The 21,952-nt window shown below is 43.1% G+C and overlaps 1 protein-coding gene across 4 annotated transcripts in view; it reads right to left on the reverse strand.

The window, feature by feature from the left end:
- The window catches only part of SEMA5A (semaphorin 5A), a 527,169-nt gene that overhangs the window by 269,691 nt on the left and 235,526 nt on the right, over positions 1–21,952 (reverse strand). For all 4 annotated transcript variants that reach the window (XM_007191632.2, XM_057540979.1, XM_057540980.1 and 1 more), the window contains exon 5: positions 5,342–5,387. In XM_007191632.2, the coding sequence (XP_007191694.2) occupies positions 5,342–5,387 (46 nt within the window). The remainder of the gene's footprint in view (positions 1–5,341; positions 5,388–21,952) is intronic.

Below are 21,952 nucleotides of genomic sequence, written 5' to 3' on the forward strand. Positions count from 1 at the left end.
GATGGAAGGATGCACCACGGGTGTGCCTCGTGTCCCCGCTGCAGCTGGGAACTGTGCTGGCTGAAGTACACACACTAGCGCATTGAATTCGGGGGTCATTGACTGGGGCAGGGGGGCTTAGAACTCTGTGAAAATCACTAAATAGAAGAATAAAAAAGGAACCTTGTTCAACAACTGCTTTTTCATTACTGATCCTAAAACAAACTCCAGGCAGAAGAATTTAGGGCAGAAGAAAAGTGCAGAGCAGTATCGAGCAGACAGGTGACTGGTACATGAGAAAGGAGTGGATCAGAGTCAGGGATTACCTGTACTGTCCTAGAAACTTCCTGTGGGGTGACAGTGTGCACACGTGTGTTTTAGGATGCCTCTTCCAGCAGGCATTCCTCACTGCCCTAGTCGCTGGGTTTCATTACTTTCCTTCTCTTGAATTTAGGGACAAAAATATGAAATTCACCCATGCCCTACTAATGATAAGTTTTAAAAAGTTGCAGAGTGAACATATTTATTAAATATCAAGGGATTCAGACTTTCACAGACATTTGTCTTGAGTCTATCACCTGCGAGGTAACTGCATCTAATGATCTACTTTCATCTAATACTGAGGAGACAAGAAATCAAACCCTCCTCACAGCACAGAGTGAACTTCAATCTGAGACAAGAGGGGCTCATCAGAAATAAAGGCTGAGGCTATGAAATGCATCCGAGGGTCATCAGCCCAAACAGACTCAAGGTGGGTTACAAAGAGGTGACAATTAAAGTGAGACCGAAGGATTGGCAGTCTTCTTCTAGATCGAGAAGAGGATGGGGTTAAGATTGTTCACGAGAAAGAGGACATGAGTAGATGCTAAAAGTTGGGAAATGGCCCCCAGTCTGGGAAGCTATAAGCAGCTTGGCGTTACAGACACAGGGAAGCGTCCCGAGGTGATGGGGAGCTGCCACTGGAAGTGGACCCTGCTGTCAGGCAGAGAGGGGCCAGGTCAAATGAAGCCTTGTCTGGTGTTAAATAAGGGCTGTCACTGATTCGCAGTTCTAATGCTCTCCACTGTTTATGCAAATTGCTTTTCCTGCCTCATCTTCATTTCCTCATTTTCCCATGTTTCAACAATTACTTTCTATCTTCAAAGAGAGAAGGAAGGAGAAAATTTTTAGCCTACCATATCCAAATTAATCCGGATGGTCCCTGGAGAAAACAATATTTCTACAACGTAACTGAAGGTGTACAAGTCACAAACACTTCTACTCCCCATGATCGTAAAGTGCACTGTCCAACTGGGTAGCAACGGCTCCACTGAGCTCTTGAATGGTGGCTAGTCCAAACCCACACGTGCCCTAAGAGTGAAATACACCCCAGAGTTCGAAGACTTAATACAATTAAAATAAAGAAATGTATCTCATTAATTTTTTGTAATTATTGCATGTGAAAATGACATTATTTGAGATATAACAAGTAAAATATATTATTAAAAATAGTTTCCCCCAAAGGGATTAAGAGGTACCAACTACTATGTATAAAATAAATAAGCTACAAGGATATATTGTACAGCACAGGGACTATAGCCAATATTTTATAATAACTATAAATGAAATATAACCTTTAAAAATTGTGAATCACTATGCTGTATACCTGAAACTTATATAATATTGTACATCAACTATACCTCAATAAAAAAATTGTCCCCTGTTTCTTTGTACTTGTTTCAATGTGACCATCAGATAATCTTAAACTACCCATGAGGCTCACATTATGTCTTTACTGGACAGTGCTGTTTGTAAAACCAGTACAGCCCTTTCTTGATCAGTGTGCCAGTCTTTTTTGTTACGCTTAGAAACGGTCATTTAACTTAAAATAAAGTATTCATAGAAATCAAAAGGACAACTTAACTGGAGACATGTATGAAAAAGCAGTCTGTCCTGAAGAATTCCCAGAGTTCTCTCTCCACAGTGAGTGAAAGGCAGGCTGTAGAGCATCGTACACAACCACGAAACACAACAGGGGAGGGTCGCGCTGTGTGTACCCACCGCACCGCGTGGTCTGACGTCTGTTATTAGGGCTGTGTTGGCAAAGCTTCCATTCGGAAAGCCCCTGTCGTCCTGCTTGGCCCTATGTCAGCAGACTGTGCTCTCTCTTACCAGGAGGTGATGCTGATGAGTTTTCCAAACCTCAATAAGAACACTTCAATTTCATCAGTAACCTCAACCTGATTTCCACCACAAGGTAGTCATGACAATGAGAAGCAATAGTGAGGAAACTACAGTTAGTTCCCTTGCCCCTAAAATAACATTATACACACAGTAATGGCAAATGCATCTCCTGATTTTTTGCAGCTATTTATTTCGAAATAACATCGAGAAAAGTTGCAAGCAAAGTTCAATGGACTCTCATAAACCCTTCACCTAGATTCTTAGGGTTCCCTCATTAACATTTTATCGTATTTGTTTTATCATTCTTTCTCTCTGTGTGCATGCATGCATGCGTGTGTGTGTGCGTGCATGTGTATGCCCATAAACACATATACATATATGTATATACACATACAGTAATTTTTTAAATCACTTCAGAATAAGTTTCAGAAATGATACTCTTCACCCTTATTTATCTCAGAAGGTTTGTCCAAAGAACAAAGACATTCTCCTTCATAACCACATTACAGTTATCAAAGTCAGGACATTAATATTAATACATTTCTACTATCTTCTGCGCAGACAGTAAAATTTCACCAGTTGTCCCAAGAGTGTCCTTTATAACAAGAAAAATTTTTTTTCCTGTTCCAAGATGCAATTTGAATCAAATGTTTCATTCAGTTGACATGTGTATTTTTTTTTCCCTTTATGATGGAATAGCTCTTCTTTCTTTTGACTTGGTGATTTTTGAAGAGTAGAGACCAGTTTTTTGTAGAATGGCCTTCAGGTTTGGTCTATGTGATGGTTCCTCATGATGAACCTGGTTATAATTTTTGACTTTAATATCATGGAAATCTTGCTGTGGCCTTTTCAGTGCATCTAATCAGGAAGCTTATACTAATTCTTTGCCCCATTCCTAGTGAAAGTACCTTTAACTAGTTGGTTATCACGGTACTGGCCAGCTATCTTCATTATCAAGTCACAAGTTTTCCTCTGGCAATTAATATGTATTTTATAGGTAAAGACTTTGAGACTATATAGATATCTTGGTCATCATCAAACTCTCACCCACAAATTTTGCATCCATTGATCATTTTTGCCTGAATCAGTTTTTAGTGTGAGGGTTGCCAAATTATAATTTTCTAATTAAATCATTCCTTCAACATTTATTAGTTGGCATTTTAGAGTAAGGAAGAGCAGTCCCTTCTGTCTCATTTGTTTATTTATTCATTTATTTTTATGTTAGTATTTACTCATAGTATTTACTCATATTTGATTCACTGTGCTATAACCTGATACTATCATTACTTATTCTAACAATCAAATTGTCCCAGATTTCTTCAGTGAGCCCACGTCAAGCTGGCTTCTAGATCCTTTTGACCTGCTCTCATCATTCTTTGAATACTCCCTTAATTTCTGAAACATCAAAATCTTGCAGGCTTATCTGGAACTTTGGTTGTCCAGGCCCTGGAATCAGCTACTTCTCCAAGAAGGCTTGGTTCTTTTTTTTTTTTGGCCACACAGCATGTGGGATCTTAGTTCCTGACCAGAGATCCATGCCCCCTGCAGTGGAAGCTCGAAGTCCTAACTACTGGACCACCAGGGAAGTCCCAAGGCTTGGTTCATTTTAATGGAGAATGAAATTTAGAAACCAAGTACTGGGTATTAAGTGTGCTCATTGCTATTGGAATGACAATATTCTAGACCCTCTCAGCCAAAGGAGCTGGGAAACTAGGAAGTCAATGCACATGTATATGGAAACATACGTTGGCACACACACATATCTGCACATTTCACTTTTTCAGCACACACAGTATGCCACATAATATACTATACCCTGAGAATCAAAATGAGCATAATCCTATCGAATGATCTATATATTTTATAAAAGATTATTTAAAACTAGAGCTTTAAAATGGTATTCTGCATTAACTGCTGATCATTCTGAGTTCTTATTAATACACTCATAATTTTACCAATGATCAACTCATTTAAAGACTTCACTTATATTACCAAATTGCAGTGGAAAGACAATTCATTGTCCAGTGTGATGAAATAATTATAAGAAGTTATTATTTATTGTTATCACTTTTAAAAAGCAAAAGCAATTAACATTTGTTGCAAAAGTACTATGCCTTATCTCTTGTGCATGCCTTACTTTATTTAATTCTAGCAAAGACAGTATGGGGTTGGTAGTGTTTAGTGGCCATTCCACAGATGAGGAAACCCACAATTGCTGGGAGTCACAGAGCTAGATAACAAAATCCAGGTCTATGGGTCTTCAAAGTGCTTTACCAATATTAGTTTTCTGGGGGGTATTGGCTTATTTTAAAGCCCTGGTGAATAAAACATAGATCTAATATTAAACCCTAGATCTAAAGTTTCCTGAATGTTCACAAATATCAGCATCACATAAGAGAAGAAAATAATATAAACTTCTCTCCAATCACTTCTTAGAACTCTAGTAGATGAGGGTGATTAAAGAATTTTTCCAAACTACACACAGCCCAAGGATTCTGGCGTGCTCCATGGGGAATTCCAGAATCTTGGTGAAGTGGATATTTATGCCATGACCCTGTCCTTCTCCAAGGAGACCCTTCTAAAAGAATAAAAGGGCGAAGTGGGCCTTTGTGGTTCAGATCTGCCACTAAAATAAACACTCCATTCAGGCATAAGCATCTCAGGTGCCTCCTCCTCCAAACCGCAAAAAAAACACAAGTAGGTAAATTTCATTTTTATCTATCATCACTAATTCTTTGTTATATGTGGTTTTTAAGCCATAGAGTCATATTTATTTAATTATAAATAATAAAGAGGAAACAAAGATGTTTTTCTAAAGGGGGTTGATTTTTACAAGAATATGGCGGCTGGATGCATCACACTAAATAATCAATGATGATTCCAACAAGGGGGAAAAGGCCACTTCCTCACATTGAGGAAACGCCCTTTGAATTATCTGTCATTTGGTGAAGAGTAAATCAGGATGATACACATGAAAGGAGGAGAGGCCGCACAGTAGGAAAAGGGCTAATTGGGAATTAAAGCAGGTGATGACTCATGTCAAAGAGGGCAGCCAGGCGTCCCGCGGCCTGACCCGCTGAGGAAGGAACGGCCTGCTCTGGCTCGATTAATACCTTCACATACATCTGTCTTCGTCCCCTCAAACACGGAGCTAATTGAGATGGAAAATGAAAGTTTGAGAAAAATAAATTGCACCTACCTGGATCAGAGACAAATCCTCAAGCTGTAACCTGAAGAGGTAGTTTCTACAAAATACAAAAAGAGAGCAGTTTCATTTTTAATAGATCTAAAAAAATTACAGTTCGTAAAAATTATGAGAACAAGGGGAAAAAAACCAACAATTTTTGGCTCCCGAAGCAATCTCCTGCTCAGACTGTGTGTAACAGTTTTCCTTGGAACTCAGAGTTCAAAGAGGCGTTCAATACGTCAACAGAAACACACATTTGAGACTGGTGAGAAAGCTAAGGAATAAAGGGGTGGGGACTAAGGTATATCTAAATTATTAATCAGCTCTCTTGATGTGAAATGGACAAACGGAAGTGGGTCTTTGATGCTGAAACTGAATTTAAGTTGAGCAAGATGATATAAAACCACTCTTCACGAGCCTTCATCCTGACAGATCACCTACATTCACCATGTTGTATAATTAAAACATCCAGGTTTTGAATTCACCAATGGTCTGAGCATTACACCACTCTGCCTCGCTGGATGGATTCAGTGTGTAATAAGTTTAGAAGCACGAACTTGTCTGTCTGACTGTTTGAAAGAGTCAGCTCTGGCTGCCCAAGCGTGAAAGAGGAAGTCAGAGAAAAGGAAGCGATTAGCTTTCAACAACGAAGGGGAAGAACGGTGAAATACACAACAGACATCAGCAGAGCAAGGGGGAAAATGTAGATAGCAGTCACGTGAGACTTTGGACTGCACTGCTGCAACTTTTAGAAACAAGGGATTGGCCTCCAGCTTAAGCCATGAACGAACGTCTCCTTAACATCATGCAGATGAGAAGCTGGTGCAGCAGGAACAGCAACCCAGGGATGGATGGAGGAGAAAGTCCACCCAGGTGTGAACAACGATGGCAGGCAGAAATTGGCATGTAGTGGGAAGCAGCCCCTAAGAACGCATGAGTGGGGAGGGGTCTCGGAAAAGCTGAGGCTATTGTTATAATGGACTGGTCCAAGGTGATTACTATGGCATCAGGAGAATAACAAAACTCTCTCAGCACCAGCAGGAAACAAAAGTAAATGACTTTCATTCCCTGGGAAGGCGGGCAGATGTCAGAAGTGAACACACTGTCCCAGTAGAGGTGACAAGGGACAGCCACGTCAGGCCATAGGCACAGCCCTGAGAGAACCAAGAAACATCCCTATGGCGTGGATGCAACGGGGAGCACAAATCAACAGGGACGACCCCATCCCGGGCTGGCTGCTACCAGTAGCATGCATGCGCACACTGCCGGAGGAAGAGAAGGGATTTCGTTCACCTTTAGGGCGGGCTCACGAGTCCCAGGCAGCGCCCCCTGCGCGCTCAGGGTTCTCACAATGTGTCCCCCGCCACGGGAACACCGCCATCCTGCACGCTGAAAACTGCCTCCTCAACCACTACAATGGCTTGTTCACCGCACTCTTTCTGAGCCTCCAATTTAACCTCCGAAACAACACCAGAGAAGCAGTGCGTGGCATGTGGTGCTTCCCTCACAAAGCCATTGGGGGAAGCGTCCCCTCTCCTTCCTTACAGTCGAATCAGCCCTCTACGCAGAGCTCAGGATGCCTTTGAGGAGGGAATGTGGCAGCAGAGTCTACTTCCATTTAGTCGGCCCCCTTGGAGAGGCAAGGTTTCCACCAGAAAGGTCTTCCTGCGGCGGAAGGAATGAGAACTCAGCGCAGATACGGGGGAGCAGAGCCGGGCTGCCAAGGTAAACGCCACTGGATGCCACCTGGCATTCGAAGAGTTGCCAGGCTCTCACGTGATGTGGAACAGATACCAGCACAGCTGCTCTAAGAGATGTTAGAGATCTACACGTACACACAGATAAATCTTTCAGAGGAGGGGCTTAGAAGAGCCCCCAGAGGCAATTACTGGCCCCGACGCACTCGCACTCATTGCTTCTATGAGTGCCACGGCTCCCTACCCTCAGGCTGGCTTCATCGCAGGCTTCCAGCAGCAGGAAGCTGCCAACAGCCCCTGCCCCTCCACTACGGGGGGCAGTGTTGCCTAGTGGTTAAGGACATTTGTGTCCATCAGCAGATGAATGGATAAAGAAGATGTGACACATATATACAATGGAATATTACTCAGCCATAAAAAGAAACGAAATTGAGTTATTTGTAGTGAGGTGGATGGACCTAGAGTCTGTCATACAGAGTGAAGTAAGTCAGAAAGAGAAAAACAAATACCGTATGCTAACACATATATATGGAATCTAAGAGAAAAAAAAAGGTCATGAAGAACCTAGGGGCAAGACGGGAATAAAGACACAGACCTACTAGAGAATGGACTTGGGGATATGGGGAGGGGGAAGGGTAAGCTGTGACAAAGTGAGAGAGTGGCATGGACATATGTACACTACCAAATGTAAAATAGATAGCTAGTGGGAAGCAGCCGCATAGCACAGGGAGATCAGCTCAGTGCTTTGTGACCACCTAGATGGGTGGTGTAGGGAGGGTGGGACGGAGGGAGACGCAAGAGGGAAGAGATATGGGAACATATATATATGTATAACGGATTCACTTTGTTGTAAAGCAGAAACTAATACACCATTGTAAAGCAATTATACTCCAATAAAAAAAAAAAAGAACATTTGTGCAAAGGCCAAAGCTCTGCCACCAGACAACCTGGGGGGGGGCGGGGGGGGGGGGAAGCTGAGCACTGTATGCTTCAATCTTTTCAACTGTAAAATGGAGCTAATAGTCATATCTACCCCCTGATGTTGTTGTGAGGTTTAAAGCCAAGGAAAACACTTAGAATGGTGTCTGAGCCATTATCAGCACTCAATTAATAGTAGCTACTTCTAGGCAGTTTACGGAAAATATTAAAATTTCCAGCCATGTTGAAATTCTCAGCATCTTCTCCATTTAGGGAGAAGGAAAGAGCATTTCCACCCTCCAGCAATGGCAGGTTACGGGCATAAGTGGGCACATTTACCTCTGTGTGTTCGGGTATTGGGGTTGTTGTCAGTAGGGATGGTGGCGGCACCACTGGATTTTTAGGAAAGAAGATAACACTGTTTATCTTGTCTTCGTTCTGGGACCCAGTCATCACACTCTTTCCAACTCACTGGCTCTTTTAAGAAAAACTTTTTCTACAAATAGTCCCAAAAAAGAAGCCATTCATATTTTTAATCAATGAATTAGTCGAGAGCTTTGATGATATTGCAAAGCTATCTCTCTCTCTTTCTCTCCTCCCACCCCTGCCCCACACACATACACATATACAAGCATGAATGCCCACACTACAGTATCTGTCTCTGAGAACTTTCTAGAAAGGCAGCTCTCATACACTAAGGAAGAGCTGGAAGGCCTTCACATCACTGAGGAAAGAAGATGGTAGTGTCCATGATTTTCTGTAGAGCTATGGGCAGGATGACTGGACAGAAAAGTTCAAAGTCTCTCTCGTTGTGCTAAGGGTTGAAGGAGGTATAGAACCCATTCTCTGAAAACACTGGGTCCCGTTTTCAGGTGTTTTTCACAGGGCAAGTGCTATGGTCTGAATGTTGATTTCTCCCCCAAATTCGTATGTTGAAATCCAACCCTCAAAGGTGACGGTATTAGGAGGTAGGGCCTTTGGCAGGTGATTTGGTTATAAGGGTGGAGCCCTCACAAATGGGATTAGTGCCCTTATAAAAGAGGCTCCAGAGAGCTCCCTTGCCCCTTCCACCATATGAGGACGCAGCGAGAAGTCGGCCATCTGCAACCTAGGAGAGGACCCTCACCAGAACCCAACCAGGCTGACACCCTGATCTTGGACCTCCAAGCCCCAGAAATGTGAGACATAAATCTCTGTTGTTTATAAGCCATCAGTCTGTGGTATTTTGTAAGAGCAGCCCAAATGGACTGAGACAGGAAGACATTGATTTACGATGACAAACATGCCACACTCTCAGCCTGTATCTCCCCAACAAAATCTAACTGTGCTGGCCACTTCTGCCTCTCAGGTCCCAACAGTCTGAAAAGGGACCCCTCTGTTCCCCCAGGCATTACCCAGGTGGATTTCAACCATTTACTCTTCCTTCCCCAGACACCTGAGATCTATGGTGCCCTCACAACCATCTCATCAGTAATCAATCAGTATGGCAGAGGTATTCAATAGGTGAACAGAAGGGGCAGAGAAGAGGGGCATGCTTACTAGGAAAAACAACACAGTAATTATGAGATATCATCACCACCACCACCATCACCATGCCCAAAACCCTAATAAAGAGAAGCACCAAAAATTTGAACTTTTCCTTTGGTATTTCCTGGGTTACAAGATGTAAGGTGGTGATTTTTTAACCCATCCTCAATTCTTTTTGACCTAAAAAAATCATAGAACCCAAGAATTTGGAGCTAGGTTGTCATTAGAAAGTATATACCCCTCAACTTTTAGATGAGGAAACTTCTGCAAATTAGGAGGTGCACTGGAATTTATCCAAGATTATTAGGATTCAGAGAAAGTTCTATGATTAGAAACAAGAGCTGTCACTGTTTGCAGATGACATGATACTATACATAGAGAATCCTAAAGATGCTACCAGAAAACTACTAGAGCTAATCAATGAATTTGGTAAAGTAGCAGGATACAAAATTAATGCACCGAAATCTCTTGTATTCCTATACACTAATGATGAAAAATCTGAAAGTGAAATTAAGGAAACTCCTGGGAGGGGAGGTGTGGGTAGTGACCTGGGCTCTCACACAGGCTTCTTGGTGGCAGCAGCAGCAGCCTTAGCATCTCATGCCTGTCTCTGGGGTCCCTGCTTATAGCCGTGGCTCATGCCCATCTCTGGAGCTCCTTTAAGCGGCGCTCTGAATCTCCTCTCCTCGTGCACCCTGCAACAATGGTCTCTTGGCTCTTAGGCAGTTCCAGACTTTTCCCAGACTCCCTCCCGGCTAGCCGTGGCGCACTAGCCCCCTTCAGGCTGTGTTCACATAGCCAACCCCAGTCCTCTCCCTGGGATCCAACCAAAGCCCAAGCCTCAGCTCCCAGCCCCTGCCCGCCCTGGCGGGTGAGCACACAAGCCTCTCGGGCTGGTGAGTGCTGGTCGGCACCAATCCTCTGTGCGGGAATCTCTCCGCTTTGCCCTCCGCCCCCCTGTGGCTGCGCTCTCCTCCGTGGCTCTGAAGCTTCCCCCCCCCGCCCACCCCCATCTCCGCCAGTGAAGGGGCTCCTAGTGTGTGGAAACCTTTCCTCCTTCACAGCTCCCTCCCACTGGTGCAGGTGCCGTCCCTATTCTTTTGTCTCTGTTTTTCCTTTTTTCTTTGGCCCTACCCAGGTACGTGGGGAGTTTCTTGCCTTTTGGAAAGTCTGAGGTCTTCTGCCAGCATTCAGTAGGTGTTCTGTAGGGGTTGTTCCACATGTAGATGTATTTCTGATGTATTTTTGGGGAGGAAGGTGATCTCCACGTCTTACTCTTCCACCATCTTGAAGCTCCTCTCAACAATTTTTTAAAAATTGTGAAAGATGAAACATACATGAAAAATTTGTGGAATTCCCTAATCACCTCCCTGGACCTCAGAATCTGACAAAACATAGAGTGGATTCTACTATTCTCAAAACCCTGTCCTCAAACTATTTGGTTCCAAATACAATGCCAAGTATTTTTGCTTGGAAAAATTCCAGCTCAGCTAGCAACATGAGGGACCAGAAATCTCCCAAGACAGCTTGATCCATCACAGTTTAGGTCAACGACCTATGAAGTTAGAGGTTACAAAAAGAAAGAAAATCTTCTAAAGGGAATAAAAAATGGATACTCCCAAATTCTGGGTCACTCGGGCACTAAAGTAAGATCTATGGTCCCCTGCAAGTAGCTGCTCTCCAGGGCACTGCAGAAGAGGCAACCACTTTATCTTATAATTGTAAGCACACAGAGGAGGAAAAACAATATATGTGAGGTTCACGAGAAAGGCTACCAACCTTTCCAACAAGAAGGAGTAATGGTTCTGGCTCCCAGCCAAAGGGAATGCTAACTAAATGTTTCACATAAGGTCAGTTTCTCTAGTAGGGCAATGCTTTGAGCAACCCAAAGTATTTAAGCGGCCTCATTAATCTTCCTAACACCCCTAGATGTAAATAGGTAGTGATGAGGAATACTGCCATATTCTTCAGGGAGAAAGGCAGTGGTGCAGAAGGTTAAGAGATTAGATTCTAGGAGCGTATTAGTTGTGTAGCTTAGGGGAGCTAGTCTCTGTTGCCAGGTCCCCCCTCTCATCATAGAAGTACAAAGCAAGAGTTTAACCAGGCTGTAAAGGTTCAATTTTATGACCATAGTAAATGAAAGTATGGGATCTTCTTCCCTTGCTGTGAACTTACTTTTTTTCAAATGCCTTGGGATAAAATTTGACATTGCACATTCAAAAGTAGTAACCGTATTATTTGTAGGAGTGATATATGAGGAATACAGAAATCTAATAAACTGAATAATTCAAATCACAAAGCCATTTAATTTGGCAGATACAAACTGACAATTGTGAAGCCCATTCATCCTTCCCCCACTAGATACCTGAGTGTGTGGTCTCCCTCTTCACCAGAGTGTATTTCTTTTTGACTATAGGACTGAATAACTCATTCCTGCCTCTCATCACATCCCCCAGTGGCCTATTAGAAGCAAATCACTAAGCACAACAACATATTCTCTGAGGTAGCAGTGATGGCCTTAACAGACAAAGTTCATTTGTGTCTTCATGTAAAGTAATAAAATTCAGCCAGCATTAAAGAAAAGGTTGAGCCATCATGAGCATATTAACTAAATGACTCATTTTATCTAGAGACACTATAAAACTCAACTCTGACCTCCATTAATTATGAAAGACACAGGTGTCTTAAAATGACATTCTCTTAGAATAACTCAATTGGTCTCTGATGAATATAGCTATAAAATCAAAGGAAAAAATTTCAAGTTCTTATTGAACATGTAGGTTAGAGGCTTGCTTATAACAGCAGAAGATGGAATAATTAAGAAAGATAGACTTGCACGTGGCACTAAGAAAATCAAGTAAATTGAAAAGAGACAGTAAACCTATAAAAAATGTTTTAAACAACAGTGATAGAAACTTATGTTTGTTGTGTAATAAAAGTTTAGACCATTGTTGATGATGAAACAATCTGAGGACAGAATACCCACTACATGTAAACAGTGACCTTTGGGCAAATCTGCTAGTGAAGCTAGTCTCACCTGTACCTGTGCCAGCTTCACCCGCTCTGTGATTTCCATTCACTGCATGATTCTATCCTAACTTTGTCAATATCCCACTGGCACAGAGCCTGACACTGTGACTTCCTACATGACACCCGAATTTTCAGTTGCATTGATAGACCTAAAGATTAAAATATAAATGTGTGACTTTGAAGCTAAAGTAGTACCTATATCCTTTATAGCACAAAATGTTTTCATAAAAATTATTTTAATTATCTACATGTAAATATTTACTATCTCAGTCACATCAAAATTTTAAGAATATGAAGATTTAATTTCAGCATGTAACCTTGTCATGTAGTTCACGAACCTATCTGTACTTGCTATTCCTAAGACTTTCACTATGCCGATTGATTCTAAACAAATTTTAGGAGCCTTTATTTTTATTGCAAGTAGAATCAAATAACAAAGGTGGATTTGTAGTGGCATGCAACAATTAAGACCAGTGTTGTCAGCAAATTTCAGAGATATGAAACCAGAAAAACCTTTTCCCATAAGCATATTTAGGGACAGAGTTATTAATCAATACTGTCAATAATCACACTGATAATTTAAATTTTATTATGTTCTAAATATTATGTGCAAATCTCTAAGTGCTTTGAGGATTACAGATGGTGACTTATTGCTCTAAATTTAACTCACGACTTCTGCTTTTGCTGGTCCATTGGGTATTTGATTTGTTCCTTTCATTTTTCAGTTAATAGAGATCATTTTTCATTTGAAAAAATACCAACTGTGTTATTCTATGATTCCTTTAACCTATGCTTTCCTAGGAATATTCACTCTTCAAATTATCTCCATATACACTATTTTTCTGGGTTATCTTCAGAGTTAGTAAAATCCGAGATTTTTTTCTCATGTATCTTCAAATAATCGAAGAATTACAGCTCCTTTCTCAAATGCTCAATCCCAGCTGATGTTATTACAACAAGCCTCACTTTCAAATCTCACTCCCAAATCTTATCTTTGACCCTTGCCCTCAGCCACCAATCGTGATTGGCCATCAACCACTGTCAAACCCAGCTCTGAAATGCTTCTCAAATCTGACTTATCTCCATTTGCACTCTCACTGCCTAAGTTTAAGTTCTCACTACTGTCTCCTGATCCACAGCCCCCGATTGTTAACCATACCTCCAAACTCTAGTGCATTCTGCACACAGTATGGTGGAAGCACCTCCCTAATGCAAATCTGAGCACGTAAATGTATGACCTAAGAAATCTCCTGAGTTCCTACTGTCTTTAGCAGAGGTCCTCAAATTTTCCAGGCCAGGAGATTACCAGAGGCTTGATTAAACCAAACATTCCAACTTTACTTCTAGAAAGTCTAATTCAAATGTTCTGAGGAGAGGCATGGCCATCAGCATTCTTGAAAGATTTCTCAGACCACTCTCCTGACTGCCGGAATTGGAACCACTGGGCTAGAGGATGAAATCCCAGTTGCTCCAAAATCTAATGCTCCAGCCTCATCTACAATTACTCCTCCTCTCAGTCACTAACAGGTCCAGTCAAGGTGAGTTCTTATCAGTGTCATCAGGATCTCTGACTTCCCCATTCTATGGTCCTTCTGGCAGGAAGACTCTCCCCCACCTGCCAGACCCCTAATTCCTCTCCAAGGCCCAACTGAAAAAGCACCTTCTCAGTGCACCCTTTTCACCCCCAATGATCATCACCTTTCTTTCCTCTTGGTGTTTCCAGGGCCCTTTATTCAGGCCTCCCTGGAGAACTTAATTGCGTGTATTCCCCATACCCACCAGGCCAGGAGTGAGGAAACCTTTTCATGGGCTAAGTAGCAAATCCTGCTCCTTTGTGGTCCTGTTGGAAACACTCATCTCCGCAGTGAAAGCAGGAAGGCAGCCACAGGCAATATGCAAATGAACAGATGTGGCTGTGTGCCAATAAAACTTTATTTACAAAATCAGAAGGCCAACCTAGGGGCCTTAGCCTGCCAACCCTTGCGCTAGGCTCTAAAGTCTTTATCAGGTAGAGACCGCTGCATCTTCGTTTCCCCAGTGTCTAGGATATTCCCTGGCACACAGTAGGTTCAATAAATATTTGATGAAAGAAGAGTAACTATGTGAACTAATAAATTCTGATGGACCCCATGTGGGACTGGCTAGGAAACAAGCTCTCAACACTCAAAACTTGTAGCACACACATGCACTCAGAGAGGCTGGTTAGTTTTTATCATGCTCCTTTGTTGACTCATTCAGGGAATATGGGAACAGGGAAGACTGTATGTATATTTATAACCTAATAAGTCACGATTCTGCTGGGTCTATCTTCTCCCTACCTCCAGCAGAGAAGAAAATGCAGAGATTATTTTGTTTTTTTATAACAGCGAAAGAAAGATGATGGTTGGACGTCTTTCCCACAGGAGTGTCTGCAGACCACCTGTTTGTTAAAAGCTCACACTCTGGGACCACCTTCCAGCCCCCTGTATCAACAGAGCTGGAAGGAGGTGCAGAGGAAGCTTCATTCTGAATGAATGCCCCGGGTGATACTTAGGTACACTGCTGTTGGTAAATTCTGGGCAGAAAGGTACCAAAGCAGGTAGACAAAGAATGGATTATCTTTTTTAACACAGATTAGGTTAATTAATCAAACGGGCCTATTGGCAGACAGAGGAGAAGAGGGAGAAGGAGAAAGATAAGCAAAGAGAATCTTAAGAGCAAAACACAGCTATGAATCAAGAGCCAACAGGGAGAAGGAAATATTTAAACCTGAAAGTACAGTTTAAAAAAAATTCCTGTTGGGGTGGGCTAAAAATGAAAAGCAGAAATGACAGCTCCATCCTTCCTTTCCTCACCAGCTGTTTTCCTAAGTCATATTTAATGTAAATACAATGTCAACATCATCATTACCTCGGATTTCTTTGCATGATGGGGGTTTACTGCTTTTTGGATTCACTCCTAATTGCTGATTTCACTCCACTCAGCGGGAGTTCCCTTTAATTGTATAAACTCGACTAAAATGTGTCCTTTGGAACACGGAAAGAAGCTGTGGCCACTGGAAGCAGAATTGCTGATCTCGTAAAAATCTCCAGTTTTTCTTTGAGTTATAGACTGCTTCCAGCAGATTAATGCCAAGGTAAAACTTTAAAAGAAAAACAGTAATTATAACCACCAGAAAAAGAGAGAATTCTATTGGTCAGTTTTCAAAGGTGACACTTATGTGACTAAAATTTAGCTCCACTTGTTTAGAACCAATGGCAAAATCATTTTGAAAGGAGGAATTTACACTAATTACATAGAAGCCTGCTCATTCATTTAATGTGATCTTATGAGAACTTATGCTTGGAACACTTAAAGCAAATTCAGTCCCAGTATAACAAAAAGCAAGTTAATCTTTCCTTTTTATCTTTATTTCTGAAGATTCAAACCATGGGCAAAACAATGGTTTAAAGTAATACACTAAAATTTGTCAAGACCAATTTGCTGTGACTGTAGGAAAGACTGAGCTTTGTCTTGAAAGCACTTGGGTTTTAGTTTTTTGTTTTTAGTAGTAAACATGCTGATTAGAAATCCGTACTATTTGTCACACAGATACGTGTACGGAAATATCTTCCAATATACGGAAATAGTCTATTGACTGTAATGGCAAGTCAAAGAGTTCCGTACAAGGCACACACATGGCTCTGGGCTGGTACTCACATGGGTCAGCTGTTGGCGGAGACCCATGCATCCCTGCTACCCTTTCAATTGATATCTTCATAATGTTCCCATTTTAATAGAGTTGAAATTAAAAATTTCCCAAGACATACATAAATCTTATATTTGTCATCAGTTATGATTTTCACCTGACCCAGTGTTGGGTCTAAGAGCTTCAATCCCATCACCTTAATCATCGGCAGATGGGTGGGCCTCCTGGACTCCCAGGCACTTGCGCGAGAGCTCACGGGTGAGTGTCCTTCCTAAACTATCATAGGTTGCAAGACTATGCCCTTCAATGATATGTTTCTATTACACTGAAGCTTGTTAGAGAAGAGTAAGATAACCAGAAGTCAACTTACAGGAAGAAAATGAAGAAAGACCAAAAAACAAACAGAACAGCTGAAAGAAACTCACTTTCTCTTTGATGAGAAGCTCTTTTTTTCATTACTATTGTATAGCTTTACACTTTACAACAATATGGCTAATTTGTAAATGCCCTGATTATTGTCAAACACTGCTTTGTGTATGGACCAAGTTAGTTGCCATTTGGAATAACATTTGAATTCGGCATAGAATCACTTGTCATGCATACACTGAACCCGAAACACTGAAGACAGATTCATTTGGAGAATAAAATGTCATCACTCTCTCTTAGATCTGTTGTTACAATCCTATACACCGCAAAACTGAAACTTTTATCAACTTTGTGAACTATTATTACTATCATTACTTTTATAATTATACAAAAACCTCTAAACGCCAACATAGGCTTTCATTTGGAATTTTCATGTATATATAAAGTAGAAACTGCTTTTAGTAGGTTCTTTTAACAAAGAAGTATACAAATCATCCATAAAATATTATCCCAATAGAATAAACAAACAGAAATCAAATACTGCGGAGATATTACTGAAAAGGTTAATTGTGATTATTTCTGAAATTGTGTTTTTTCTTTATGCGTTACAGTATTTTCTACATTCTCTAAAATGAAAGTGCCTGAGTCTCATCACTGAAAATACGAACATTATTAGTTTTTAAAGAGGCACGGGTAAAACAGAATATGAATATCAATGCTTTTAAAATAATATGAAAGATTATGTGCACCTTGGAAATGGTAAATTTAAGGATCCTTCCAGAAATTGCATGAATTCAGATGCAACTACCTTCTGGTACTAGATAACCACAAATCACCTAAAGAGAAGTGGCTTTTTGGGTTGGTTTTGTTTGTTTTTGTTTTTGTTTTGTCTTTGTTTTTGTTTTTGTTTTGCAGCAGGAAAACTTCTTTTTGCAAAGAATTTTTAACTGATTTCAATTTCAGGAACATAAACTATCACTGGTATAAAGTGAAACCATCCAATAAATGGCTTTACAAGGCCTAGTGCTAACTATGAAGAAACAAAAATACTATCACTGTATTTTTCCACTGCTCATATATTTGAACCATTACGGATTTCTGCAATATACACCTGCTATCTAAACTTCTTTTGCTAGGTCAAGCCCTCCTAAACAGGAATCTGAGGGCTGGATTATTTTTAAAGTTTTATAACTGGCTCACACTCCCTCTCAAACCTTCTGAGCCTAATCCCACCAAGTATCTTAGGTAAAGTTGCTATTCTCTGCACTCAGTGGTATCTGCCCGAAATGCATATGCGCACGCATGCCGAAACCCACAGATACCCACACAGCTGCCCCACCACTGCACGCTTACAGGATGCCTGTCATTGTGACAATCTCTCTTCCTGGATTATTTCACTTAATCCTCACAACAGCTGAAGGGGGTAGAAATAATTATATCAACTTTAAAGATAAGAAAATTAGACTCCGAAATGGGCTCAAGGTCATGCAGTTAAGCAAGTCCATCTACCCCTTTCTTTCGTTTCATTACTGAGTATCCACAATGTACCACGTCCTGTTCTAGAACAGAAATACAGCCCATGCTCCTAGGGTTGCTTATCTGAAATTCAAGTTTAACTGCACATCCTGAACTTTTATGTGCTAAGTCTGGTGATCCTATTGTTCCTGGTCACCATGCCATAGTGCAAGCTAGGTTGACTCAGTAGGTAGGTCAATCCCTCCCATGGCTGCTCTGGGACTGTGGTGAGATGAGATGGATGGAGACCTTAAGAAACGCTGGGATGGAGACCTCCAGGGATGCTGGGATGGAGACCTCCAGGGATGCTGGGATAGAGACCTCCAGGGATACTGGGATGGAGACCTCCAGGGATGTTGGGATGGAGACCTCCAGGGATGCTGGGATGGGGACCTCCAGGGATGCTGGGATGGGGACCTCCAGGGATGCTGGGATAGAGACCTCCAGGGATGCTGGGATGGAGACCTCCAGGGATGCTGGGATAGAGACCTCCAGGGATACTGGGATGGAGACCTCCAGGGATGCTGGGATAGAGACCTCCAGGGATACTGGGATGGAGACCTCCAGGGATGTTGGGATGGAGACCTCCAGGGATGCTGGGATGGGGACCTCCAGGGATGCTGGGATGGGGACCTCCAGGGATGCTGGGATAGAGACTTCCGGGGATGCTGGGATGGAGACCTCCAGGGATGCTGGGATAGAGACTTCCGGGGATACTGGGATGGAGACCTCCAGGGATGCTGGGATAGAGACCTCCAGGGATGCTGGGATAGAGACTTCCAGGGATACTGGGATAGAGACTTCCGGGGATACTGGGATGGAGACCTCCAGGGATGCTGGGATAGAGACCTCCAGGGATGCTGGGATAGAGACTTCCAGGGATACTGGGATGGAGACTTCCAGGGATACTGGGATGGAGACCTCCAGGGATGCTGGGATAGAGACCTCCAGGGATGCTGGGATAGAGACTTCCGGGGATACTGGGATGGAGACTTCCAGGGATACTGGGATGGAGACCTCCAGGGATGCTGGGATGGAGACCTCCAGGGATGCTGGGATGGGGACCTCCAGGGATGCTGGGATAGAGACTTCTGGGGATACTGGGATGGAGACCTCCAGGGATGCTGGGATAGAGACTTCCGGGGATACTGAGATGGAGACCTCCGGGGATGCTGGGATAGAGACCTCCAGGGATGCTGGGATAGAGACTTCCAGGGATACTGGGATGGAGACCTCCAGGGATGCTGGGATAGAGACCTCCAGGGATGCTGGGATAGAGACTTCCAGGGATACTGGGATGGAGACTTCCAGGGATACTGGGATGGAGACCTCCAGGGATGCTGGGATGGAGACCTCCAGGGATGCTGGGATAGAGACCTCCAGGGATGCTGGGATGGGGACCTCCAGGGATGCTGGGATAGAGACTTCTGGGGATACTGGGATGGAGACCTCCAGGGATGCTGGGATAGAGACTACCGGGGATACTGGGATGGAAACCTCCGGGGATGCTGGGATAGAGACCTCCAGGGATGCTGGGATAGAGACTTCCAGGGATACTGGGATGGAGACTTCCAGGGATACTGGGATGGAGACCTCCAGGGATGCTGGGATAGAGACCTCCAGGGATGCTGGGATAGAGATTTCCAGGGATACTGGGATGGAGACTTCCGGGGATACTGGGATGGAGACTTCCAGGGATACTGGGATGGAGACCTCCAGGGATGCTGGGATGGAGACCTCCAGGGATGCTGGGATAGAGACTTCCAGGGATACTGGGATGGGGACTTCCAGGGATACTGGGATGGAGACCTCCAGGGATGCTGGGATAGAGACCTCCAGGGATGCTGGGATAGAGACTTCCGGGGATACTGGGATGGAGACTTCCAGGGATACTGGGATGGAGACCTCCAGGGATGCTGGGATGGAGACCTCCAGGGATGCTGGGATAGAGACTTCCGGGGATACTGGGATGGAGACCTCCAGGGATGCTGGGATAGAGACCTCCAGGGATGCTGGGATAGAGACTTCTGGGGATGCTGGGATGGAGACCTCCAGGGATGCTGGGATGGGGACCTCCAGGGAGGCTGGGATGGAGACTTTCGGGGACACTGAGCAGGAAACCTTCAGACAGGCTGGGATGGAGCCCTCAAGGAACAATGGAATGGAGCCCTCCAGGGATACTGGGATGGAGACTCTCAGGAATAGGTGTCGCCTGGGGACAATTCTCAGGTGCTGTCTGCAGTCAGGACAGAACTACGGTGATGTCTCTTCCAAATCTTAGTTTTCTCAGTGGCTTCTCACATCCCCATTAGGAGAATCGGTGTCACTGACCAAAAGCCTACCACCTGCAGAGTGTAGGCATGTATGTGACACTGCCCTGTTTGTGTAGTGCCGAGGACCTCCAGAAACAATGGAGAGTCTTTTGAGTCAAGCTCACAGGAAAACTGTTTCCAAAGCTCTTTAGAGTTGAATGAGACAGCAGGACTCAGCTACACCAGTTGAGGCCATATTTTTACCTGCTACCCCAGCAGGGGGCCCTTCCCCTTGGCTAAGGGTGAGAGTCCATTTTCCCTAAGGATTAGCTTTGGGGTTTAGAGGCTGCTACTCCCTGTGTCTTGCCCAACTGTAGGCATCTGGAATAAATCTGCTACAACTCCAGCCCCCCTTTCCCTAAGTGTCCTACCAAATGCAGAGGGTCACACATACAAATCAAATCCTGGAAATAAATATGGTGAATCAATAGATATCTCTTTGAGCTTCTACCCGGAGGAGAAAGTGTGCTACATTTTAGAGAAAACAAGAAAAGACAGCCCCATCCTCTACCATCTGGTACGTCACTATCTGAGAATGGGAAAGGGGAGAGTGAAACATGAACAGAAATAATGCAATAAGTACAGTAATGAAGAGAGATGGCAGGTGTGCCAACAGAACCGTACAGAGCAGGGAACATAGCAGCTCGGTCCCAAAGGAGGACCCTTGAGTCAGATCTTTACAATGAGTATGAGTTCACCCAGTGGATAACTTGAGATGTGGGTGGGCGGGTAGCTAATATTCTAGGAAAGCAAAAGAGATTACCAAATCCCAGAGGCAAGAAAGAGAACATTCTATAGTTGTGGGCAACATAAATAATTCCACGTGCCTGGACTATGTGAGAATGAAAAGTGTGTCTCTATAGGATGTAGAATGACAAGCCAGAGGGTCTGATAGGCCACACCAAAAGAGCCTAATAAATCCAAATTAACCCAGATGATCCCTGGAGAAAATAGTATTTCTATAACATAAGTGAAGGCATACAAGTCATAAGAGCTCCAGTAGGAGCTACTGAGGGGTGTATTTTTAAAAGATGCCTTTGACCATGATATGCAGAAGGAGGAGAAAATCTGGAGGCCAGGAGACCAGTTAAAAAGTCCTGCAGTGCACGGCACAGGCTCCCAGTGATGGAATTTGATGGAAGTCAGCATTAGAAATCCCCCAGGTAGTCCCAACGGGCTGAAGTAAGTAAAAGAATATCAAGTAAGCCCATCCAATCCACACTCACTGTTCACTCAATAAACACTAAAAGAGATACAAGTGACATGTTAAGTGCCAGGAACTAAGCCGACTTCTGTCTATTCATTTAAGTTATGACCGTACGTCTTGAGTCTTCAAGAGTTGGGTTGGATGAACGAGGTCTTCTTAAGATCTGAGAGCAAAAGCAGTGATTCTAGAAACTGTTCAGTTTTTCCAGAGCTTAAGCCAGATTTAGCTTCACTCATGTAGAAATTGCACAACCTCTCTTGCTATGAAAGGTATGTTTCATAATCTAGTACATTTGGCCAAAACAGATAATGTGCACTCCCCTGCCTAAAGTGCTTTCCTTGAAGGCCAGAAGAGTCCAAATCTACAAATCATCTCTTTGGGTTA

This window comes from Balaenoptera acutorostrata, chromosome 2 (genome assembly GCF_949987535.1).
Source record: "Balaenoptera acutorostrata chromosome 2, mBalAcu1.1, whole genome shotgun sequence".
Taxonomy (NCBI): domain Eukaryota; kingdom Metazoa; phylum Chordata; class Mammalia; order Artiodactyla; family Balaenopteridae; genus Balaenoptera; species Balaenoptera acutorostrata.